The 26,125-nt window shown below is 36.3% G+C and overlaps 2 protein-coding genes across 5 annotated transcripts; one reads left to right on the top strand and one right to left on the bottom strand.

The window, feature by feature from the left end:
* Positions 1–11,064: 11,064 nt before the first annotated feature.
* On the top strand, positions 11,065–13,168 carry pdzd11 (PDZ domain containing 11). 4 transcript variants are annotated; one of them, XM_055178827.2, is made up of 7 exons: positions 11,090–11,162; positions 11,334–11,379; positions 11,533–11,635; positions 11,729–11,869; positions 11,951–12,049; positions 12,132–12,192; positions 12,464–13,168. In XM_055178827.2, the coding sequence occupies exons 3-7, from the start codon at positions 11,543–11,545 to the stop codon at positions 12,496–12,498; spliced, it is 429 nt and encodes a 142-aa protein (XP_055034802.2). In that variant the 5' UTR covers positions 11,090–11,162; positions 11,334–11,379; positions 11,533–11,542; the 3' UTR covers positions 12,499–13,168. The 4 variants fall into 4 exon arrangements, with proteins under 4 accessions (XP_055034800.2, XP_055034802.2, XP_055034801.2 ...); XM_055178826.2 differs by having other exon boundaries at positions 11,106–11,162; positions 11,331–11,379; XM_055178825.2 differs by lacking the exon at positions 11,334–11,379 and having other exon boundaries at positions 11,065–11,162.
* A 2,674-nt stretch (positions 13,169–15,842) lies between these two features.
* Positions 15,843–22,380, bottom strand: stard14 (START domain containing 14). Its single transcript, XM_055178733.2, has 7 exons — positions 22,090–22,380; positions 21,739–21,926; positions 21,191–21,338; positions 20,778–20,881; positions 20,290–20,407; positions 20,135–20,187; positions 15,843–16,940 (listed from the first exon to the last, which is right to left on the bottom strand). Exons 1-7 carry the CDS (start codon positions 22,118–22,120, stop codon positions 16,734–16,736), a joined length of 849 nt encoding a protein of 282 aa, XP_055034708.1. The 5' UTR covers positions 22,121–22,380; the 3' UTR covers positions 15,843–16,733.
* Positions 22,381–26,125: the final 3,745 nt, after the last annotated feature.

The raw sequence follows: 26,125 nt of genomic DNA on the forward strand, positions 1-26,125 counted from the left end.
TACATACACTGCGGGTCCCATAGATATGTATATAAAGGCTAGATGGCTCAAGGCGGAGTCCCTAACGGCATCACCTGGCGGCCATCTTACGACAGGGCGCTCGCTCACTCGTAGCATTGAGTTTAATGGTGCAGGTACTTTTAAATGACCATAACTTGCTCAATTTTCTACCGATTTTCAAACGGTTTGGGTTTTTACAAACGTTATTAACGTGACTATAATTCTGGATGCTTTAACATGTTTCATGAATTTATTTTTTATTTTTAGTATAGGTATGCAGTGTCATAGGTACATCTTTGACGTTTATAACAAACCAAACCGTTTGAAAATCGGTAAAAAATTAAGCAAGTTATGGTCATTTAAAAGTACCTGCATCATTAAAACTCAATGCTACGAGTGAGCGAGCGCCCTGTCGTAAGATGGCCGCCAAAATGCGGACGTTGCACTCAATTGGCCAGCAGCGCGGACGAGCCATCTAGCCTTTATATACATATCTATGGCGGGTCCCCTTACATGGAAGCCGCCATTTTGTGCAGCCATGTTTCTACAGAAGCCCTTAATGGACAAACTTTTTTACTAAGTTGTCTCCAACGATGACATGTTTGTCCGGTAGCAGCTACCGTAGTTTCTCTGTGTGTTTCAAAAGCAAGAGGTGAGCAGTGGACTGAGCCGTTGGTTGCAATTCGCAACCTCACCACTACATGCCGCTAAAATTTACACACTGCACCTTTAAAGGTACAGTCAATAGTAAAGACCCCATAATTAAATATATAGTGCAATTCAAATTCAGCTATTGGAAAGATTTCATCTTTTACATGCATGTGTTTAAAAAAATGATTGTATTGTGGCTTTAAAAAATTGTATAATGCTTGAAAAGTCCTTTAGTTTGATGTGTCCATGCTAATTCTGTTTAACCTTATTTAGAGCATCCTTAATGTGATCTTCATGTACATATTTATAAATTTGTGACCCAAATAACATTTTAAATAAATGTCACAGCACTATCTTTTTCAATTTTTAAATAATGTAAAAAAAACTCATGTTATTTATTTTGTGATTTTTTTGTTAGGCCTTTACCTCTAAAAGTACTACTCTAAAAGTTATTTAATGTAAAATAAGCATTTTTATTTTGCTTTCTCTTAAAATTCACTTTTTAAATGTTTCACTATTTAAACACAGTAAAAACCTCAAAATAAGTGCACCTTTTTTTCAAGTGACATGTTTTAGCGACATTACCTAAAATTAATGGGCATAGATGACTGTACTCACTGGGTTCATTTGCTCAAACCAATAAACTGTTAACTGATGTTAAAGGTGCAGTGTGTAAATCTTAGTGGCATCTAGTGGTGAGGTTGAAAATTGCAACCAACAGCTCAGTTTATAGCTCACCCTTCGCTTTTGAAATGCATAGAGAAGCTACGGTAGCCGCCACAGAACAAACATATCACCGTTGAAGATAACTTAGTAAAAAAGTTTGTCCGTTAAGAGCTTCTGTAAAAAACATGGCGGCACAAAATGGTGACTTCCATGTAAGTGGGCCCTGTGTATGTAGAAAAAAACGTCTCATTCTAAGATAATAAAATATAACGGTTCATTATGAAAGGTCTTTATACACCCCTGATAATATAGTTTTGTATATTATTTTGCATTTCTGTCAAGAGATCCTTCTTAAAATTACACACTGCACCTTTAAAGGGGACATATCATGAAAATTAGTTTTTCTTCATGTTTAAGTGCTGTTATTGGGTCCCCAGTGCTTCTATCAACCTAGAAAATGTGATAAAAACAACCCAGTAACTTAGTTTTGGTAAACCATTCTCGGCAAGCATGTGAAAAAATAGGTTGTTGAAATTTGGCTCCCCTTGTGATGTCAGAAGGGGATAATATGCACTATCCCCTTAATCTGCACTATCCCACCATGCCACTGCCCTTGAGGGAAAAGATCAGCTCATTTGCATGTTAAATGACACATTTTGACAGCACATTTTTGCACTCACCTACAAAGTGACAATTTTAACATGGTTTAATATAAATTATCTATATGGTATTTTGAGCTAAAGCTTCAAAGACGTACTCTGGGGACACCAAAGATTTATTTTACATCTTAAAAAAGTCTTGTGAAATGTCCCCTTTAAATGTTGTTACAAACTTAATTTCTTAAGTTCTAGATTTTATAAGTTAAAATTTTGAAGAATTAAAAAAAAAGAATTGGGGTTGGGTAAGACTGTGCAAAGATGCCAAAATTACAGTCTGTCCATGCTATAATGAAAAGACAAATTAGGAGACAGAATAATCATTTACATCATTTACAATAAACAACAAATTTCAATAACTCAATAACAAACAATGAACAATAAATCTAACAATAACTCAAAAAAGGTGAATGGCAACAAGCAAGAATAAACTATAAATAATAAACCTAACAATAACTAAAAGATCCAGGGTGTCTTATACACTGAACCTCTTTGCCATTGTGCTGCTTCAGAATGAACGGAAAACTTTGACTGGAAGCATCAACAAATCAGTGAGACTTTGATCTGACTTTGAAGTGTGTTAGTGTGTGTGTGTTATTGACAAAATAAAAAAATGCTCTTTTTGGCTCATTCAATTCTTTGTTTATGTATATGTAAGTGGCTGAATGTAAAAAATAAACATATTGTTACATGCTTACAGGTTTTTTTCAATTGCTAAAACATGTGGTGGTTTCCCAGACAGGGCTTATCATAGTCCCACTAAAATGCATGTTTGAGCTGCCCTAATTTAGAAACATCTTGCACTGATCTATCTTAACATATATCCGTGCCATTGTTTTGTATCAAGAAGATGCACACCAGTAGTGTTTTTTGTAAGGTTTGTTTGTAAAAACTATTTAAATGTCCTAATATAGTTTTGGATTAATCTAAAAACACTTTTTCGGAAACCACCCCTAAAACCCATTGGCTGAACAAAGTTCTCAGTTGCCTGACCTCATTAAGCTAATTTTGCAGTCTGTTGTCAACACCTTACACCATTTCACCGATCGCTTTCAGCAAAACATTCTCAAAACACATTTTGCACTTTACCGTCATCCGTGCTGATAAACACAAATGGCAACAATCAAATACAAACAGAGAACACATGTCATTGATTGAACACAACCACTCAAAATTGATTGAACCTGTTCCAAATTATAAGTATAAGCCAGTTCGACCTTCAGGTTGTTGAAGGTGGGAAGGAGAAAGTCTGAGAATAGATAAAAGAACAATGTGAGAGGATGAAGATGAGTGTGTATGCGAGGTGGACGATGAGGAGGAAGAGGAGAACAAAAACAGGAATGGGAGGATGAAGAGAAAGGGGAAGACAAAGAGTGGAAATATCTGTGGAAATTCGAGCAACAGCGTTAGACCATGTTCTTGTCCATGGACTGACAATAAAGGAACCAGGACTTAAAGTGCAACCCAATTTGAGCCGATTTTCTGTGTCCACCATAGTATCGGGTGCCCTAAAAAAAAAAAGAAGTCACCGGCCGCCACTGGGCTGTTATAGTGGGCATGCAACATGACTCAGATAATGTAATACGACTCAGAGAAATCTAGGAACGAGTGATACAAGACAACACACAAAAGTCTCTCTGTGACAACCCTCATGACTTGTGACAAACCTCGTTGACTCTGTGACAAACTGTGATGAAGCACGCTTCAATCCAACAAAGAGAAGAAGAAGAGACTAAACATGATTGGACAGTGGGCTATTGTTGAAGTCCATGGTCAACGAGGTGGCAATGTCACAATCTGTGCTGCTATCAGCAACCATGGTGGTCTACATCATCATGTTACACTCGGGCCATTTATCACCCAGCACCATCTAAGATTTATTGCCTAGGATCTAAAAAAATATTTTATTTGAGCAGCAGGGTCAGGAGCTAAATGAGATTCCCATTCCTACCTATGTCATAGTGTGGGACAATGTCAGTTTCCACTAAGCTGCTTGGGTAAGGGAATGGTTTTACATCAATGGGCAGTTTATGAACTACCTCCCTCCATACTTGCCTTTCCTGAATCCGATTGAGGAGTTTTTCTGCTTTTGGAGATGCAAAGTATATGGAAGACAACCCTACACCAGAGTAAATCTGCTGCAAGCCATGGATGATATAGGTGAGGAATCATGTCAGGGCTGGATAGAGCACATAAGAGGCTTCTTCCCCTGTTGCCTTTGAAGAGACAATATTGCTTTTGATGTCAACAAAGTGCTCTGGCCTGACCCCGGCGCAAAGACAAGAAGTAGCACACTGATCAAATGTTTACTCATTCGATTTTTGTCCCTTTCAGTATTGTATACTGTAGTACAGTGCATTGTAGGCTGTATACAAGAATAAGAGCAAGAATTACAGTATCATAGATACAAAAGAAAATGTTTGTGAGATGCTTCCAAGATACAGTACTGTAACAACAGGGTAACAGAGAAGGATGAACAAAAAGATTGAGAACTATATATTGGAACAATGTGATTTCTATTTTGGGTGTATTATTTACTGACTGCTTCAACATTATGATCACTTTGTTTATAAGTTGAGAGCAGTGTTTGATGTTGAACACATGTAAAACTGTTTTGAGGCAAAAGTGAACACATGTAAAACTGTTTTGAGGCAAAAGTTTCATTAGTGTTTGAAGATGAGGTTTTGTGTTTAATTTGAAGGACAGCTGGTTTAGATTACTCCAAGGTTTCTGCCAGTTTTAGATGGTGTAATGGATGCATTGCCAGTTGAATAGAGAGGATGTGTTTTACCTTGGGATGTGTTGAAAATACAAGCAGCTCTTTGTCTTAGCTAAGTTCAGCTGGAGCTGGTGCTTCTTCATCCAAACTGAGATGTCTTCTAGATAGGCTGTAATGCCTGATGCTACAGTGGGATCATCCGGGTGAAATGAGAAGTAAGTGTCATCAGCATAACAGTGGTACACAACAAAATCACCAGTGTTACTGGTGATTACCAGACTTGGTGGTACCCATATATACACCAGCAGTGTACATTTACACTGGAAGAAGCAACATGCCTGTATGATTCTGTCAAATGGATAATGTGTAGGTGAAGAAAAGGAGTGGTCCAAGCACTGATCCCTGAGGGACCCCAGTGACCATCTGGTGAGCTTTGGACAAGGCTGCAGACAAGTCTAGCAGAATACGGACCAAAGATTTGAAGTCCGCCTTTTCTAGCCAAGTGCTTGTTGTTCAGTAGGTCATTCTGACATAAAAATGGAGATACTTGGTTTAAAACAACTCTTTCAAGTATTTTTCAATAAACAGGAGGGGTTTTTGTTGTTAAAAAACAACGTTATTTTGTGTATTTGGTATGATACAATGTGTTTGCATGGTTTATTGTTAAAAAAAAAAAATTTCACATACCGTACATTTTTGTAGCTCCAGATTTCACTCTCTTCCTGAACCACACGGATTTGAAAAGCTCTGTGTCTCTAATTGGCCAGCTAATCTGTACGTTGTGATCGGTCTGAATACCTCTGCCGTCAGCCGGAAATGTCACGCTCCCCACCATGTTTGAAAGATTCACTCACAATGCAATGCTAACAGGAGTTAACTTACAAAGCGGGAGGTATTATGATAATTTCGGTCTTTACTACATCACCAATCCCAGGAAGTAAACTGTTGCCTACAATCCGTGTGTTTGTTGTAGTCCAAGGAAAGAGATCTACGTTGGAGATGATAACTCCCGTCATCGTTTACTTTAGGGTTTGTACCTTTTGCATATACTTAACATGTACTTATACACACTTACACACCAAAGGAAATGTAAAATTGTGAATTGGACAATAGGTGCTCTTTAAAAGTGGATGGAAAGGTGCCAGTGAGCAGGGAGGTGTTGATGATATGTGTGAGTGCCCATGTGAGTGTATTTGATGTGGCCATCTGTACTGAAGCAAAATTTGTCCTTGAACAAAATATTAAGGGGTATTTTCGTTTTCAACCACTTATTGAATCAAGTCCAACTTTTTTGTTGTGTGCCCAGGAGGCAAACTTAGAAAAAGTCTTGATCCGATATAGGATTTTATAAAAAAAAAATTGGACTTTTGTCCTGAAAGTTGTTTTAGGGTTATGGTGTCTTGAGAAAATCATAAGCAGAGGAGATACAGTATATTTGAATGAGGAAATGCCTTACTGAAGCATTGAGGCTAAAGTAACTGTACTGTTTGATAATCATTAAACAGTAAATCTGAACTTACCTGAACCTTAATTCCAAATAAATGAGTCATTTAATAAATAAAGAAGTAAAATGTTACAAATAACATTATAAAATGTATATGACAAAAACAGATTTTGATACAACACTTAAACATAATTGGTGTGTTTGGGTAAATAAACAAATAAAAGTAAATGAAAACAATAGTTTTCCCCCAATAAGGACTAAACTGAGCATATGTGAAGTAGGCTACATGAGGTGATTTGTAACTTGCTCCAATTGGAAGTGTTACTAAATGACCTGTGTTATAACCATACCCAGTCTCCCCCATGGCTCTAAGTGTCAATTTTGTACCTATTTCTGTGATAACTTGGCAATAAGAAGCACACAAGCAAAGAATGCAGCCAAATCAGTTTACTGGTTATTGCTCATGTATCTTCAGAGGATGGAGCAAACATGACCATAACTAACTCACAGGACAAACATTTTGCTGCAACAGGTAAACTCTCACATGCAGCTTTTCCATTTTTTTCAATACTTTTAACAAATTTTCTAAACTCTTACGGATAGCAAAACACCAGTCTGTGTAAGCTATACAATTAAGACATTTCTTGCCTTGACACAAAATAAATAAAAAATATTTTTTTTACACACAAGCTTAACCAAGAGAAAAACAATAGATTTAAACGGTCAAATGTACAAATACTTGAACACTGTGTGTCAGAACAGATAACATTATGTGTAGGCTATAAAGTCTGTGAACAGCTGTTCATATGATACATTAAAACACAAATATATCTCATGTGTATTAAACACTGATCTATATAAATGACTGGATTGCGCATAGAACGCTTGACGTAACTGCATGAGGTGAAGCCAGCGCAGAGTTCGAGCCGCCATCTTGGTATACCCAACCGGCAGAGAGCGTCATTGACTTCCATTCAAAATCATGATCAAAATTTACCTCCTTTACAGCGTATCAGTTACACAAGGTTAATGTTTAGGATATGTGTACGTTAATTATTTGTTAATTCTGGTGTTATTTGCAATGTTTATGTTTTAATCGGGCAGGATAATGGATTTACAAAAAACCGTTAAGGTGAGTGTGTCTGTTGCATTTGTTAATTACACGGGTATAAATAAAGTTTTTTTTGACATTCAGCTACACGGTGACGGTCAGCGTTATTTCTCTAAATAAGTTAAGGTAACTTGTAAGTTTAGATAAGATAATTACAAAACTAGCAAATTATTGCATGCACATACGGTACAAAGCATGATTATTTATTTAGATTTCAGAATGAGCACGTTTATTGTCATTAATACTAAATATGCTGCGGTCTGTCTGCTGATCTGATACTGTAATTAAGATGAATGTATAATAACTGTTTAAAACGCAAAAGGTACAACTTTCAGTAAATAACTATGTACATGCTTAGGACGTTTGTGTTGTAATAATGTACAGGGTAACTTCACATATAAAAACGAAGACGAGTAAAGTGATGTTTTATCATAAAAATCTGACATCGTCCATTGATTTAATAGAACGTTTGGGTATACCAACATGGCGGCGCGGTGGCTTCACAAGTGTGACGTCATGCGCAATCCAGTCATTTATATAGATCAGTGGTATTAAAGTATTCCATTGCTCATGAAAACAGCTGAATAAAGTTTTGAAAATATAAAAATCACAGTTTATTCCCAAACTCTCAGGATCTTTTAATCACATTACGATATGGTATTAAAGAAGACCTCTTTGTACATGCACAAGTCAGAGGAAGACCACCAGGACAAGGAAGAGTTGCCTTGCCAGAAAAGATATGTGATGATGGGATTAGAACATGTGGCCAAGTAGAAAGGCTATAAATAAGATGATAACTTTGCTGTATCTTTTACCAAAACAATATTGGATACTGTCTATTGTATAAGGACTGACAGAAAATATTGCAATTTCTTTTTTAACATGTGTTGGTGATTTGTTATAACTAGTTGATTCTAAGACATGTTTGCTGTGTTTTGGTAAACAGTGTGAAAGTTTAGTTTACAATTTGAGCATGATTTAAACTGTTTGGCCAGTTGGGTGTCTTGGTGCGTTAAGAGTTTAGTAAAATTGTTAGAAGCATTGAAAAAACTGTCAAAACAATCGTAAAAAACTAACATAAGCATATATGCCCCTTAATGGCAAACACAAGAATTATAATCTGTCTACTACATTTTCAGTGGTCCAAATGTGGTTCACTTTGAATATAGCTGGTAGTAGGCCTATTACATTTATCGTGTTAAATAAACAGAAATGTTTGATTCTGCTCGACATTCCGACATGTGTATGTAAGGGATAATCTACAGCCAGCCGGTTATTTTTGAAATTACGACATACAAGACCTCAGGGTTTAATCCCTGCTGAAAAAAACAGCATACCAGCAAGACCAGCATATGTTGTGTTTTGGTGCTGGTTTGCTAGTGAACACCAGCTAAACCAGCACCAAACCAGCATTAGCACCAGGTAAATCAGCACCAAACCAGGATTAGCACCAGCATCCCATGCTAGTCATACCAGCATATGTTGTGTTTTGGCCCATAATTCCCATGCTGGTCCATGCTGTTTTATTCAGCAATAGGGCGGCTGTTTGGATAGGCAGAAATCGCTGGCGGTCAGACCCACCCCATCTGAGAATCATTTTTCATGATTTTGCTATGTTAGCAACATTAGTGCTAGCAATCATTACGTTTAAAGTTCAGTTTAAATTTAATTCTATTACTACAAAAACATTGCAATAAATACTTTTGAAAAATAATATCCCTACCCTACAAAAAAATCCAGCTACGACCAGCATAAGATGATGAGTTGGTTTTAGCTTGTCTCCCAGCTTGGTTTTAGCTGGTATTGGTGTAGCAAGATGGTCTAGCTGTGTTTAGCAAGCTGGTCTAGCTGTGTTTAGGTCACTTTTTAAGCTGGTCTAGCTGGACTTAGCTGCAGGCCCAATCCCAATTCTATTTTATACCCCTCCCCCTTGCCCTTACCCCTACGCCTACCCCTTCCCCTTGCCCCTTGAAACAGAGTGTCAAGGGGTAGGGCTGAAAATATTCCCCTAAGAAATGGGACACCACTACTAGACCGTTACACGTCATCATAAGTCGTTGCTAGCTCCTACGTCATAGATGCTCCAATGTAATAATACAATAAAATTTAATATTACAAGAAATTACTAAAAAAATATATGTTGTGGAACTATCACAAAGTCAATAACATTAGCAAACTTTTTTCATGGCGATTTTTACAAATCTTTTTTCTGAGAACATACCGTATACATGAACACAAGATTAAAGGCAACATAAAACAAGTGATTATTTGTTATTAAAATACTTTTTAATGTCCAAAAATACTTAAATTTATGGGCCATATTGGAAATGTATCATACCCCTTCGTCTGAAGTGTGGTCCTGAAAAATCTTCGTTTTAAGGGCTATCTGGCCCTTACCCCTACCCCTTCCCCTTCAGCCAAAGGAGAATTGAGACACCCCTACCCCTTCACGTGAACGCGCGAAACAAAGGGGAAGGGGTAAGGGGTAGAATTAGCTGGTCTAGCTGGACTTAGCTGCAGGCTCCATCTTGTCAGGCTGGGAGGACCAGCGTAAACCAGCTGCCACCTTAAACCAGCTAAAACCAGCTACCAGCTTATGCTGGTCATAGCTGGATTTTAATAGGGATTAGGCTTGATCCTCTGTATATAAACATATCCTTGCATGTACAGTTGTTTCTCTATTTTTGTGTCCCTTATAAAAATTGCTCTTGAGAAATTGTGTGTTTTTTATGTGAATGTATTCTTTATTAGCTATTCTTTATTCATAGGTTTGGGTTTGGCAAGAAATGGTCTTCTTTCAGAAAAACACCACAAAATAAAAGTAATTTCATAAACAATAAATGAAGGTGTAAAAAATGTTTGAAAAAAAATACACGAAAGCAGTGTTAAGCTTGTTTTGTAATTACACGTTTATTTGGGTAATAACAGTGTCTGAAGGCACTGCAGGACTAGCTGAAAAATACCCTTAAAAGGCAATGTCACTTTTTTTGTTTTTATTATTATATGCGACCTCTAAAGATCGCATCCGGGAATGAGTTCATTAATGTTAAGGTTAGTTCAATGACTTTACCCAGATGTATCTTGTTATAGTAATAAAACAAATATCCTCTCATCTCTAAGTATTTGGACGTTGAGGATGTTTGCTCCTTTTGTGGTTTTGAGACCGGAACTGTTTCCCACGTATTTTTTTTTTAGTTTAATTTAACCAGTCAAGTTTGGGTTGATTTAAGTATTTTCAGCTCTGTTAATATGACCCATAGCTTCACTATTAAAGATATTATTTTCTACTATGAATATCCCAAAATGTGTTTTATTGAAAAACTGTTAACTTTTTTATTTTATTTAAATTCTTCATCCACAAACAAAAATGGCTTAAATCCCCTCTGTATTTTCCACTTTTTCTTACTGACATAAGATCCATTGTCTCATCTCTAAGACTTGTAAAAAACAAAAAATGTACACTATTTTTTTAAAAATGTTATGATGATCTGTTTAAAGATGTAACTTAAAGTATGCATTTTTCTTACCTAGAAAATGTATATAGAACCTTATGCAAACTAATAACTGATTGTGATATTTATTTTTATATTTTTGTATTGTTATTCAAATTGTCTGTAATTTAACAATGCTTTTCTTTCCCTGAATGTATGTGTATTCTTTATATTCCTCAATAAAAAAATAGGTGTGTTCGACTTCATGCGGCGCCGCAAGAACCGACAGCCGGATGACGTCGAAGTACCGCGAGAGCGAGACGAAATTAGACTTCGTATGATTTCTCAAATCGTTCTCGCGGTACTTTGACGTAATCCGGCTGTCGGTTCTTACGCCGCCGCATAAAGTCGAACAAGCCTAATATCATGCGGATCACGTGATCTACAGAAGGGCGGGGCTAATGGTTCGCTCGAGGAGTTCATGGTGAGTTGACAGACAAAACTGTCGAGTAAAATAACCAGCTGTAATTATCGCTTGTCTTTAATTTTAGCGTGAACATATCTGTAACTTTTTCGTTTTCACCTAACGTTAAGAAAATGTGTATATTAAGCTTTTTGCGCAGCGCATGCTATGTTTGTTGTTCATTGTTAGCAGGTTAGCCAGCTGTAACGTAATCAATGCTGAATGAAAACCTTACCAAGTACGTTAAATCTTTTAATATAATTGTCAAATATGTGCTTTGGTGGTCGGTAGATTCAATCTTGTGTATAGCATTTGATAAAATCTTTAGTATGACTGTCTTCCTTTAAAATGAAATGAGAAACATATCAGTTATTTTTCTCTTCCAACTTAGCTAAAAAAATATGGACCAAAAGATCCCATATGATGACTATCAACTGCCTGTAGTGTTTCTTCCCTCCTATGAGAGCCCACCCGCGTGGATTCCTCCACAGGAGGTAAAGGTTACAGTCACAAACATTACACATTTGTCGGTTAACTTTTGTGATCGTATTGTCTAATACTCTAATTCATTTGTTTCCTATAATCAGAGGATACATCACCCTGACTATAATAATGAACTTACCCAGTTCCTACCTCGCACCATAGTCTTAAACAAGCCCCCTGGTGCACAGCTGGGCTTTAATATTCGTGGTGGAAAAGCCTCTCAGCTCGGTATATTTATTTCCAAGGTAGTTTTCTCAAAGACAGGTTTGTTATTTATGCTGGGTTTTTTCCTTTATTTATGTCGGTCATATAAAATGTTTTGATAGGTAGTGCCAGATTCTGATGCACATAGAGCCGGACTTCAGGAAGGTGATCAGGTGCTTTCAGTCAATGATGTGGATTTTCAAGACATTGAGCATTCAAAGGTAAGATCTGATATAAGGAAAGTGGCAAAATCAAATTCAACTCACCTCCTCTAAACAGAATTTTGTGTGATTTATGTCTCAGGCTGTGGAGATACTGAAGACAGCAAGAGAGATTTTGATGAAAGTTCGCTACTTCCCTTACAGTAAGTAGTATATTATATTCATTCTTCTTTTGTGATAAGTTCATACTAGTGATAGATCAGGGATTTTCAAACTTATTTTTAAAAATGCCTCTAAAAATCGAATCAATGTGTAATCATTTTACTGACTCCTTTTAAACACGAAAAACACTGTAAACAGGTTGTTCCTGTAAACTAGTAGAGTGCTAGCATTTGGTTTAATTCCCAGGAAACATTACATCTAATTTAATTTGTTTGGATGAAGTGTCTGCTAAATGTTGATCTTTTTTTCCAGATTACCAGAGGCAGAAGGAGAGGACTGTACACTAGATGGCAGAGCTGATCTGCATAAAGAAACAAACGTCATGACGCAGATGATGAGGCGTTGGCGTGTGAATAGAGCATTCACTGCTTCATCTTCCTCCCACTAATGAATTTTTCTAAAACATTTTCTTCAAAGAAACAATCTCCAAACACTCCAAGGACATGTCTCATGATTCAAACCTGTGCATCAGGTTTTTTGAACAAGCCAACTGTGTAAAATCATGCATTATTTTAACTTTTTAATTGTTTGAATTCAGCACACGGCATTTCCAAATTCTGTTCCTTTTCAATCTTAATTACACCGACTTCCTTTGCTTTCTGGGACAGTAGGGTTTTTATATCACATATAGTGTGCACATGAAAAGGAAGTATGGTAAAGTGATATTTATTGATTGAAATTAGTGTATACATTCATTAGGACAAAGGGCACATTGTGAATTATGGTCTGCTATTAGTATTAGTACTATTTTAACTAAGAGGCATTGGTGGAACAAAGCTAGTAATGTCTATTATTGTCTGTATGTAATATTTATTAACATTTTCTTGCTTTGCAATTTAACTGCAAAATCTGATGCAACATATTTGGTTTTAATGTTTGGATCAGTGAAATAATGTCCTGCTGAAACAGTGCTACTGACAAAACGTGTAAATTACTAAAGCAATCGTGTTCATTTTTTCTGTGCTGTTTTCATTTAAATATCAGAAAAATCAGACCTTACCTAACAAAGCATGTGGCAACTCCTTGACCAGGTCCTGGTAACTTCTACTAGCTGGTTTTTCACAAGTAATTCAAAATCTCACACATCTCATCATCTCGTTCCATTGGCTACCAATCGCTAAAAAGGTCAAGTTATTGTTGCTCGCATACAAATCGGCACAACATATCTACAATCCCACTTACAAACCTACACTCCATCCAGAACCCTGTGGTCAGTGAGTAAACAACGCCTTGTGGTTGCTGTGCATCTCTCCCCCCAAAAATCTCTGCTGATTATTTACATTCACTCTTTTTTTTACAGGTGGAGGGATCTTTTTTTAAACTCCGTTTGGTCAGCTAAAAATTATTTTGAATGTTGAAACTTAGTTAGCTGAAAGTAACTATATTGCACCTCTTACACCAGGGGTCTCCAACCTTTTTGTGAGCACAGGCTACCACAACAGATTAACAATCTGCAGGGATACTTTTTTCAAGTAAACTTTTTATGGTTTACTTGATTTTATTTGACTTGTTAGTATGTGTTTTATCTTTTAAAGTGCTAACATACATAAAAGAAGCCAAGCTAATATAAAAAAAGTAATATTAACTCTCATAAAACCCTATTTTCCTGTATAAGTTAGAATTCCTTGGCGGTAAAAATGACCCCAGAGATTAAAAGAGTGATTACAAAAAATATATACATTTTTAATGATACAAATAATATATCTTTTTTTCGTTTACTTCCCATCTATACATTAATGCTGTGTTTTGGGAGATCTGAAGTACTTTTGTACCTGTTTACCACTCAATTCCTCAACTACACCATTAGCTTGCCTGATAATTTTTTTTTTATGAAACATTCACATAAATTATAATCTAAATTTGATTAAAATTTGTTTTTAGATATTGATCTAGGTGTTATGTGTTAAATTAAGCCATTTGGTATTTAGAAAAAAACATAAAAGAATTACAGTTTAGGAAATAAATCATTTTGACCAGCAGATGCCCATAGAGACGCATTCATTTTACTGGATGTGGCCAACTGCTCAACATCAGTACTTTAGTGAATTTATGTTTATATAAACATTAGAAAGGACATTAAAAATAAACATTATTTCAAATAGTATAATTTTTTGTAGTTTTTGATGCATTTGAAATGTCCGTTTTTACAAAATGCCACAGAAATTTGACAATATAAGTAGGGTGGCCATTCGTGCCAGTTCCGCCGGACACGTCCCGAACATGTTTTCGGGTTTGTTCTCCGGAAGTCGCGTTGCTCGACCGCATACGTCATCATATTTCAGTTAAAATACATTAGAAAATTAAGATTTATTTCTTTTAAGACATACAATCATTGTAGTTTCATTCTTACCTTGAAATGTAACGGTTGCTTTTCTGAAATTAAACCTGAAATATTAAACCTTGATGACGTATGCGGTCGACCAACGCGAATTCCGGAGAACGAACCCGAAAACATGTTCGGGACGTGTCCGGCGGAACTGGCACACATGGCCAACCTTAATGTAAGTGTGTTTGTGTCTGTCTGTGTCTGTGTGTGTGTGTGCGTTTGTGACTTTGTCTTTCTGTGTGTGTCTGTCTTCATGTGTGTGTAAGTTTTACTGTGTCTTTGTGCGCGCACACACCTTTGTGAGCATTTTACATCTTTGTTCTGCATCTGTGGCTTTTTTTTGCCAAATTCTATAAAAAATGCTCTTTGTGGCAGTCATACCTTTGTGTGTGTGTGTGATTGAGCATGTCTTTTCTATATTGCATTTTTGCTCTAGTACAAGGCCTACATTTCTGTGTTAAAATTGACAAATTTATTCTGGATGCATTGATTTTTTTTTGACAAATAAAAGGGGGAAAAAATGATTTTTTTGCATTTCCCATTCATTTCAATTGGGGTCATTTTTACCCCCAAAGTGCCTCTTTTGGTGAATATTTCATTTCTGGTAACACTTTATTATAATGTTCAAGATTTAACATTAGTTAATGTATTAACTAACATGAACAAACCATGAGCAATACATTTGTTACAGTATTTATTCATCTTTGTTAATGTTAGTTAATAGAAATGAAGCTGTTCATTGTTTGTTCATGTTAGTTCACAGTGCATTAACTAACGTTAACCAAATTTTAATAAAGTATTAGTAATTGTTGAAATTAACATTAATAAAGATTAATAAATGCTGCACCAGTGCAGTTCATCATTAGTTCATGTTAACTAATGTAGTTAACTAATGTTAATTAATGAACATTATAATAAAGTGTTACCATATTTCTTACACCTCTTTAGAACCACCGAATCAAGCCCATTTTTTTATATGAATCTTGACAGATAATCTGGAAAAGTCAAAAAATCTTATTCCACTGAGATGAAGGGAACCATGTTATTTAACTAAAGAAAAGTGGCTTGGGGCTAAGATTGACCCCAAGGGACTTATTAGGGTTAAAATTGAGGCCGTCAATAAGAATGTGCTCTGAACCATGTAGGAGACCACTGTCTTAAACTATTGCTTGCAATCATTTTGCTAGTTTTCTCCTCTTTCGAAGTCACTTAAAGTCACTTTTTTATGTAAATAAAAAACAAAATTCTAAACAAGCTCGGTGTAAAACTTGCAACACTATTGTGAGAAATAAACAGTCAGCAAAACATTTTCGGACAATCATTTATTAAAAATATTAAAACCATATTTCCCTTCATTGAGTGAGGACTTCATATATATGAAATTCAAGTTAAATGTATACATCCATCCATCCTCAGACAAGTCACTTGTCAGAAATACAAGTAACCCTGCCATATGTTTCCTCTGCCTGTTACAGGCAAATAAGCTACAAAACATTTCAAGTAAAGCAAATCTGAGGTAATACCACTCAGACTGATTCAAACATAGTAAAGCATCATTAATCACAGGTTTTCTCTCCTGGTTACTTGTTGTTAATCATTCATTCTTACGCATAAGCCAATATGGACACTCCCTTAAACAAATACATTACAAACAAATACACAACAAAAGAATGACACTGTAAGTAACCTCTCCTCTACTACAGAGATTTTTTTTAAAACAAGGCTTAAATAACATGCTTGACTAAAGAAATAAACATCATACCGAATTTCAATAATAGCAACAAGTAGCATAATTAAAATAATTCAGTATAAATAAACAAAAAAATAACCACCTTAAAAAGGGTTTTAACTTAAGCAACAGTACTTCATAGTATTTTCTTGCACAAAAAAGACACGCTTATGATGTGCGCACTGCCATAAGAAAAATCGAAATTTTTAGGTAATCTAGGAGCATCTGTTGTTTGTTGCCAGTGCCAAATTGTGTGGTAAAGGTCGTATGAATATTCCTATTGATCATCTGTCACACGTGCCAACGTGAAAATGCGATCAGTGCAGGGCACAACCATTGTAAACAATATCTGTGCGATCAATAAAAAGAAACAGACCATAAGTGACGTGAGGTGTAACTGAACTGACCCCATGAGATGGACCACATCGAGACAGCAGTCTAAAGGACTGGTCGTTATTTGAGTCATTTTAGCTGCTGTCTTCATTCTCCTGAGCATCTTTGGTCAGGCTCTCGTCCACGTTCTCGAGTGAATCGACGCGCTGGATTGACAGTTCTGCTGGATCCATCATTGGCAGCTCGCTCTGTATGGGGTACAGCCACGGTTTGTAATCTGGACTGTTTGCTGCTTTCCATGCGGGGTAGTTTTGACCTGCTTTATGAACGCTTCTTAAAACCTGTGGAATAAAAGATGGCAATCAGGGAGCAGCACTATATAACTGAATGCGTCATTGAATTGTTTGGTCTTGTGTAACGCTAACTATGAAACAGAATGCTGTTTCACCACATTTTCAGGCTGAGCGTAACTCATTTATTTTTTTAGCTTATTCCAGCTTATAAATAGCGTTTCTGGTTTCAGTAATGTCTTGAACATGTTTGGCAACAGTGATCACAGTGTAATAATGCACATCAAGATTAGATTGCTAAGCAAAAACAGGACACACACACATTGGAGGATGCATGAAAGCACTTTCTGATATACACAATGTACAATATATTCACTTCAACCAATGATTTCAACAAATATAAAAGTTGTGTTCATCTGTAAAGATTAACTTCATTAAAGTTTCATAAACTTTTGTTAAACACAGAGCTCATTTTTGTGCGATAATCCAAAAGTCTGTGGGGAAAATAAATGGGCTTTTTAGTGAGGGAACCAGTGTCCCGCTAACTTCCGGGATTATAATGGTGTTCAATAATAAGGAATAACACACCAGGGGCCCGTTTCAATAAGTAAGGAATAATTGACAACAGGCCATTGAATTATACGAAAATAATGCACACCCGCGGCCTAACTACTTTGGGTGTGCATTGTATTCAAACAATTCAAAGGACCGGAGTCAATTATTCTGCTTATACTTGTTACCAAAATATTGCTCTGGTGCCTATTTTTAAGACATTTTAAAGGTAAGGTGTGCGGTTATTGAAAAAAAATCAACACCCATGGAACATTTCTCTGCCAATCAGATTAAAGCATTCAACAGCCCCGTGGTATAAGGAGGTTCAACCAACTCCGAGTTAAAACTTGAACTCCAAGTTGACTTACTCTGAGATAGGAAACTCTGAGTTTTCGGTTACAGAACAGCTGATCTGAGTTGGTTCAATCGACTCCGAGTAGGTTGACTCTGAGTTAAGCACATGTACAGCCACAACGAAAAGCCATCATTAATTGAGCTCTGATCATCAATAGGCTTTATGCCCACCTGCACTACTTCCTGAACTTCAGCCAGCTCTTTGTTTTCTGTCTGCCATTATTGGACAAACTGATTAATCCAGGTGTGTCTGATTATTGTTGTTGTGACTACTGAGGTCAGGCACACCTGGATTAATCAGTTTGTCCAATAATGGCAGACAGGAAACAAGGAGCTGGCTGAAGTTCAGGAAGTAGTGCAGCTGGGCATAAAGCCTATTGAGCTCAGATATTACGATTTGCCATGGCAACAGCACGTGACAAAGAGGTCTAAATCCTTTTTACTACTAATGTACAGCAACTACAAGCATATATTTTAAAGAAAAAAGTTGTGGGAAATTGCTACTCTAGTAAATGCATACATTTAATTTTTCATTGCGGTTAAAATATCAAAAGTAAATAAACTGAGGAGGACTGTACATTATTACACCTTATATTCATTTTCAAGCAGATGCAATCCCATAGATGAAAATAATATGTCAGCGGCTCAGCTAAAAATTTTATTAGGCCTAAGACTTTGGCATACAAACTTTACAAATGTTTTTCATGAATAAAACTGAAATATGCCAAGCCGGTATTCGAACTCAGGTCGTATTAGTCACTTAAATGTGCAGTGTGTAATTTTTAGAAGGATCTCTTGACAGAAATGCAAAATAATATACAAAACTATATTATCAGGGATGTATAAAGACCTTTTTATAATGAACCATTATGTGTATTACCTTAGAACAAGACCTTTTTATCTACATACAAAGATGGAAGTCGCCATTTTGTGCCGCCATTTTTCTACAGAAGCCCTTAACGGACAATTTTTTTGATCAAGTTGTCTCCGACGATGACATGTTTGTCCGGTGGCAGTTACCGTAGCTTCTTCAAATGTGTTTCAAAAGCAAGGGGTGAGCAGTGGACTACGCCGTTGGTTGCAATTCGCAACCTCACCACTAGATGCCGCTAAAATGTACACACTGCACCTTTAAGGATATTTATATATCTAAAATGACCGCAAAGAAGATAATACTGCTCACATAAATGCAAGTGGATATGACAAAAAAAAACTTGGGGTCTCAAAACCCTCTCCCGACATAAATGTAACTTCCTACAAATAAATGCAACATCATCATCTACAGGATCCTCTATAAAAGCACATGAAATTTTAGTCACTTAGACGGTCTCTGCACCTAAGTATATCAAATTGGCTTTACTAAGTTAGTCATTTCAATAAACTGTTTGTGTTTAAATTTTTTTAAATTTAAAGGGGTGGTTCAATGGTATTTCAAGCATTTCAGATTTTCCCTTATTTCAGGGATACATACTCAGAGTTTTTACTTAACCACCTTTCTGAAACAGGCCCCAGGAGTGAAAAATAAGCTTTTTATCATGGTGTCATTTGAACAGAGATGCAGTCGGGGAATAAAGCAAACAGCCCAACCAAATGAGTAGATTAAGATATCAGACTATAAAACAGACAGCCACAAAAAGCAAACAATGCCAACAGGGATGTTTTTGCATTGGCCCCCAACTCTAAGCAGGCCTTATTTAAAGGGATAGTTCACCCAAACCATTCTAAACCCCATATACTTCCATACTATTCTTTTTTCCTGCAATGGAAGTTAATGGGGTCCACAAATGTTTTTTTTTTTTACAAACATTCCTCAAAATATATTCCTTCTTCTTCATCAGAACAAAGAAATTTATACAGATTTGTAACAACATGAGAGTGAGTAAATGATGACAGAATTTTAATTTTTGGGTGAACTATCCATTTAACCCAGATCCTAAACTAATATCATGTCTCTGCATTAATTAATTAAAATGCAACATAAAAACTAGATCTATGTTGTGCACAACAGTGAAAAAATGCCTTATTCGTACAAATGTAACTGTTTGCCGTGTCAGTCTTTATTCAGCAATGATGAATAAAGACTTCAAGTGACACACTGTGACATAAGTGTATAAAAAAATATGCAGCCTACAGACAGAACAAGATAAACAAGTTTCACATTGGCACACCAGTGCTGCGTGAGCGTCTTCAGTACAAGATTTTCCAGTCGGTTACCATGGCAACAATTATGCTTATATACCAACATATAACAAGACTCTTGTCCTCCGAGTGTCCTGCATTAGCATACCCACCGAATTAACACCGAATTACACTAATACAAAAATATTTACAGTACTTACATTTGGCGCCAGAACTTGAGATGCCTTGTTGACAACCCATTTTGGTAGAGACCCTAAAACAAATCAAATTAATTGTTAAAAATAATATAAACAGCAGAAATAAGATGCTTTTTGGGCAATTGTGTGAATACGTCAAGGGAAAGCAACCGATTTACCTCTAGGATCAGCTTGTGAGAGGTATGTGAAAACGCAGCTTTTCTCTCCTGTCCGTTGGATCAGATAACCCGTAAGAAGGGAAACTGCCCGTACCAAGTTGTTTCTTGGCGGATATTTCTAAAAAAAAGCAAAGTTAAATAAAATATTTTATGAAATGTTGATAGAAGGCTATACTAAAGCTATGCGATTTCTTTGATAAGTGTAAACATTACGAAGCTCAACATTAATCTGTTCAAAAAATCCTGACCATCCCAACATACCAACTATGGCTCAACCATAAACATAGTGATTAGGAAACCTATTCAAAACCAAATCATATATCCAATTCAGTTTAGTGGCCTGTTGGTTCAGTAATTAAGCACTTTTTTGTATAATAAAGCAATACACTAAAATTTAGAGAATTATTCATATACTGTAAGAGAATAAGCAACCAACTAGATGTACTTTATGCAAGATGCACATGAAAAAAATTAAATAAAAGACCTACCGGGTGCTTCACTGAGAAGTTAACAATCACATACTCATCTTCAGACGCCTGCCACGACCGCAGGGTCACAACATCTCTGTTCTTCAGTGGTTTCGGACAAAGCCCTATGGACAAGAGCACCAAAAAAAATATAAGGCCTGCAGGCAGATGGCCCATAAACACCTACCATGAACTACTAATTACAACACAGAGGAAAAAGAGGAGCGTTATCTTGTTGTCAACTATAAATACGCACTAAAACTTCCCAAGAGCTTATCTATAACCCCAAGGCACTTTGATAAGCTATTATACAGAATCACTTTATAAGCTTTGCCTGCTGGGTGAATTAAAACTGAGAGTACAATAAAAGCACGCGGATGACAAACGTAAAAAAAAACAGTATAAAATACTTGTACAAGTTTTCATAAACTCACAGGAGAAGTAGCCCACGTCAACATTAGGGGCCAAGCGAGCGATGTCGAAACTCTCCAGCATTGTGGGATCCCATGTCTTCCTATATTGGCTGTCATGAAGCACGTCATACATGATAGCAGCTGATACATCGGTTATGGTTATTCGACACTGTATGGGAAATAATGCATTTATTATCATATATAATATAGGATCAAGCCCTACGTTTACTGAGGTGCGATATCAGTCACTTTTGAGAAAATAACACTGGCATTTTAAAGTTTTGCTAATGGACCTCGAGTAATAAAGTTGAATCTGATTAGATATAGTGTTAAAACAATACAAACATTATAAAAGACAATAAAACTCAAGCAATAAAAAAAGGCCCCATTGGTTTGCTTGTCAAGCCAACTTTAAAAAATTTTGGACACCATCTGGCAAGACTGTAAGACCAAGATCAAGATCATGGCCATGTTAGACCAGCTAAAACCATCAAACCTGTTTAACTTGTTATATATACACACATGTTATACACGTCTATGTATTATTATGTAAATATTTAGCATCTCACCTTTATTTTGTGAACTTTTGAGTTGTTGCCCTTGTTCCCTTGAGTCGCACTTAAAGGAGCACCTTCGACCCAAACTTCCATTCCGTTCTTATCATACTTGCTGATCCAGTTTTCCGTAGACAGACACTGTCTTTTAAAGTCGTTAAAGGTGGATTCATCTGGAATAATTCCCGAGCGTCGAGACATACCTGCAACAATTTCCCAAAATGAAAGACACGGTCAAAGTACGGATCTTCACAATCACGAGTAACCTGAAACTCGGTATCTTCCTGGTGCGAGGAAGAAATTCAGCTATTATAGTCACAGATTCGCATTTCAAGACCGACAGGATTTTTGTCGCAAATTCCTCACCTGTCGTCAGCTCTTGGAAAACCCTCGTCATTGTTCCGGAAGTCGAACAGGTGTATTGCGATTGCGAAAACTGCAATGTGTGTTTACCTGGAGCACTGAGCGCGTTGTGTCGTTAACCACAGTGATTTAGCCTACTGACATGGTCGTGATTTTTCACCCACGGTCAGTTTTTATTTAGTCAAGGGAGAGCCGTTGGCACACGGTGTTTTGGGTGTGTCGAGGGGCTCGTGCGATTGGTCATTGGAGTGGTGTGCGACCCGCGCGCTCTCTACTGCTTTACTCATTTACATGATTGAAATTCTATGAACCCCGCCTCGTGTTTACTTACCGAAACCCATTGATAAGAGTCTGCTGAAACTGTGCTTTAAGAAACTAGCCTTGTGATGAATAGTTGACAAAACAAAACGTAGAAAACTGAATAAAAGCAAACGATTATTTAAACTACTCTTTATGATATATTTAAACATAATAAAGATGTAAACTGAATTGCACACGAACAGCTCACTGAGTCGAGGCCAAGATTAATGGCTTTAAAAAATTCAACAAAAAATGAACAAATGATAAAATATGATTTATTTTAATATGAGCTTTTGTATATTTTTGTATATTATAGTTAATAAATGTATACAACACACAATACATTATCACCACCCAGCCTACCTTGCTGAAAAAAAAAAACAATAAAACCATTACAGAAATATATAATGGTTTTATTGGGAATTTTATTGGTTTTAATGGAATATGGCCCAAAACACACTACAGTGTAGTGGTTTTAATGGTAAAAGCTAATGGTTTCTATTGGTATTTTAATGGAAACCATTAGAATGTTCTGTAATGGGTTTTTTTTCAGCAGGGTAATGAGCACATCTGGCAACCAAACGATGGCAGTAGGCGTTCCCTTAAGAAAATTAACGATGGTTTTACTACAGTTAAAACAAAAAAACATGGTTGCTGTAGTAAAACCATGGTAACCACAAAATAACCATGGTTTTGACAACTATGGTTTTCAAAAACCATAGTTAAACCATGGTTAGTGTAGTAAAACCATAGTTTTGCTGACAGTAATCAATAGGCTACACCAAAAAAAAGGTTACTACTTTTACCACAATAAAACCATGGTTAATTTTCGTAAGGCATGTAGCGCCCAAGGACCAGCTTTCGGTCAGTAGAGTCCCTGCTGAAAAAAAACATTACAGAAAATTCTAATGGTTTTATTGGGAATTTTATTGGTTCTAATGAAATATGGCCCAAAACACACTACAGTGTATTGTTTTTTGTTGGTCTCTAATGGAATATGTATTGGTTCTAATGAAATATGGCCCAAACCACACTACAGTGTAGTGGTTTTAATGGTAAAAGCTAATGGTTCCTATTGGTATGTTAATGGAAACCATTAGAATTTTCTGCAATGGCTCCACTGTTTTTTTCAGCAGGGGTGTTTGACTCAGAAGGGATAGACCTGCCGATTTATTGGATTTTGATAGAGTCCAAATTGTGATCCCACTGTTTGGAACCTCGATCTCAGAAACATTGCGCTTTGTGGGTTGTTCATGTGCCACTGTACGGAGTAAACCTACATGTTAAAAGTGGTGCACGGATGGCTAAATGACAAATTGGCGTCCAGTTGTGTGTCATCTGAAGCTCAATGATTCTAGTGAGTAGACACTGTTGCCCATTATTCACCGTGACCACAGGGCCAAAGTGTGACGAATCACCAGCAGGTCCAAAAGTGGTGACAGTACACAGTTCATTGCAGCCAGGTCCCCATGATAACTGCACGCCATCACCAACAATGTATGAAATGGGCCCAAGAACATTGTGATTGGGTCGAGGATGGTTAGAAGAAAGTGGCCTCATCTGACGATTGAAGATTGCTGGTGCATCACACTGATGGTTGAGTGCGATAACCAACAGAGGCTGTGGCACCTGGATGTTTTCTTGGGCCACTATAGGCCCCATTATTACAATTGCACCATCTCTAATAGCTGTCAGGTAAGTAAACATTGTTGTGGACCAAGTGCACCCATTCAATTGGCATTGGCAATGTGTTCCCTGGCAGTGATGGCCCCATTGGGATAATGTGTAATGTCATACTGCCAGAAGCATCAAGGAGTGGTTCAAAGAACATTATGGTAAATTTCTGCTAATCCCTTGGGTTCACCTGACATGAACCAAACTAAACATTAGTGGTTCGACTTGGAAAAGCAGGTTTGCACCACATTGCCACCACAACTGATGGACCTGCTGTTGACATTGTGGTGCCAGATACCCCAGGAAAGCTCATCGGTTTAGTTGTGTATATTGTTTTTGCATTTTGTACCATACATCTCGTTTATGATGGTTATTTGAAATTGAGTGATTATAAAAGCAAATATTGTGCAAATATGCCTTCCAGGCATCACTTTTGGCCACCATTGTAAATACACACGCACACACAAACCTAATGAGGACATTCCATAGACTTCTGTTGTTTTTGCGGAGCACTAGTTATAAATACTATGATATCCTAACCCTAACAAAAACTTTCTGCAATTTTACAATTCAATAACTTTACTTATTGACAAAAATGTTAAAAAATGGATTTATCTCGTTTTGCAACGAAACTCTTCATATATACATATATATATATACATACATACATACACATATATATATACACACATACATACACATATATATACATACATACATACACACATATATATATATACACATACATACACATATATATATATATATACATATACATATACATATACATACATACATACATATATATATATATACACATATATATATATATATATATATATATATATATATATATATATATATATATACACATACATATACATACATACATACATACATACATACATACATACATACATACATACATACATACATACATACATACATATATATATATATATATATATATACATACATACATACATGTCCCAGTGACAACTTTTGTACTTTTATTTCTCAGTGTGTTGTGTAAAAAATTTAAATTTGTTCCCAAAAAAATTGTTAAGTATGTACCATACCCAGTGTATACCCCCAATGTAGTGTTTTTGCCACTGTTCTCCAAAACAGTATGGGTGTTTACAAAAATCATTTGAATTTTTCTGTAATAGTTAATCCACCTGTATGTGTAAGCTCTTTAGTATTTCTAATGCTAAAATATAATTGTTACCCATTCATTTTCAGATTTCCTGATTTAAAAAAAAGGGAGAAAAATGGTAAAGCACTTATTTTTATTTTTTTATTCAGAGGCCCAATTGCAGTCTCTTAATAGAAAAATAAGTTTTAATGGTTAAAGTTTAGGTTTGATTTAATTTCTGACTCTCTGACTGAAATTCATTCGGTCATCTCTCAATTCTTTCAAAATGGTGAAACATTAAAGGAAAACACCACCGTTTTTCAATATTTTATTATGTTCTTATACCTCAACGTAGACGAATTAATACATACCTATCTTTTTTCAATGCGTACACTTAATCTTCGTACAGCACGTTAAATGTGTTAGCATTTAGCCTATTCCCATTCATTCCTTAGGATCCAAACGGGGATGAATTTAGAAGCCACCAAACACTTCCATGTTTTCCCTATTTAAAGACTGATACATAGTTACACTAGTAAGTATGGTGGCACAAAATAAAACGTTGCAATTTTTTTAAGTGGATAAAAACGAGAACTACATTGTATGGCGGAAGAACACTTAGTTTGCAGCACTTCGACCTCTGGTGCAGTAATATTGACAAAAGTTTGAGCGAGAGGGGGAGTAGTAAGGAGTGATGATGTTACTGCATTGATGTAACACATTCACGACACGCTGTACAAAGTTTAAGTGCACGCAGTGAAAAATAGTTATATGGGTATGTATTACTTGGTCTAAGTTGAGGTAAAAACATAGTGAAATATTGCAAAAACGGTGCTGTTTTCCTTTAAGAACTCTCTGAAAAGGGAAGAGTCTGCATCAAAGAACGTCTCAATGCTTGGTGGTCTAATAAAAACCAGGACTTACAACACA

This window comes from Misgurnus anguillicaudatus, chromosome 16 (genome assembly GCF_027580225.2).
Source record: "Misgurnus anguillicaudatus chromosome 16, ASM2758022v2, whole genome shotgun sequence".
NCBI classification, from domain to species: Eukaryota; Metazoa; Chordata; class Actinopteri; order Cypriniformes; family Cobitidae; genus Misgurnus; species Misgurnus anguillicaudatus.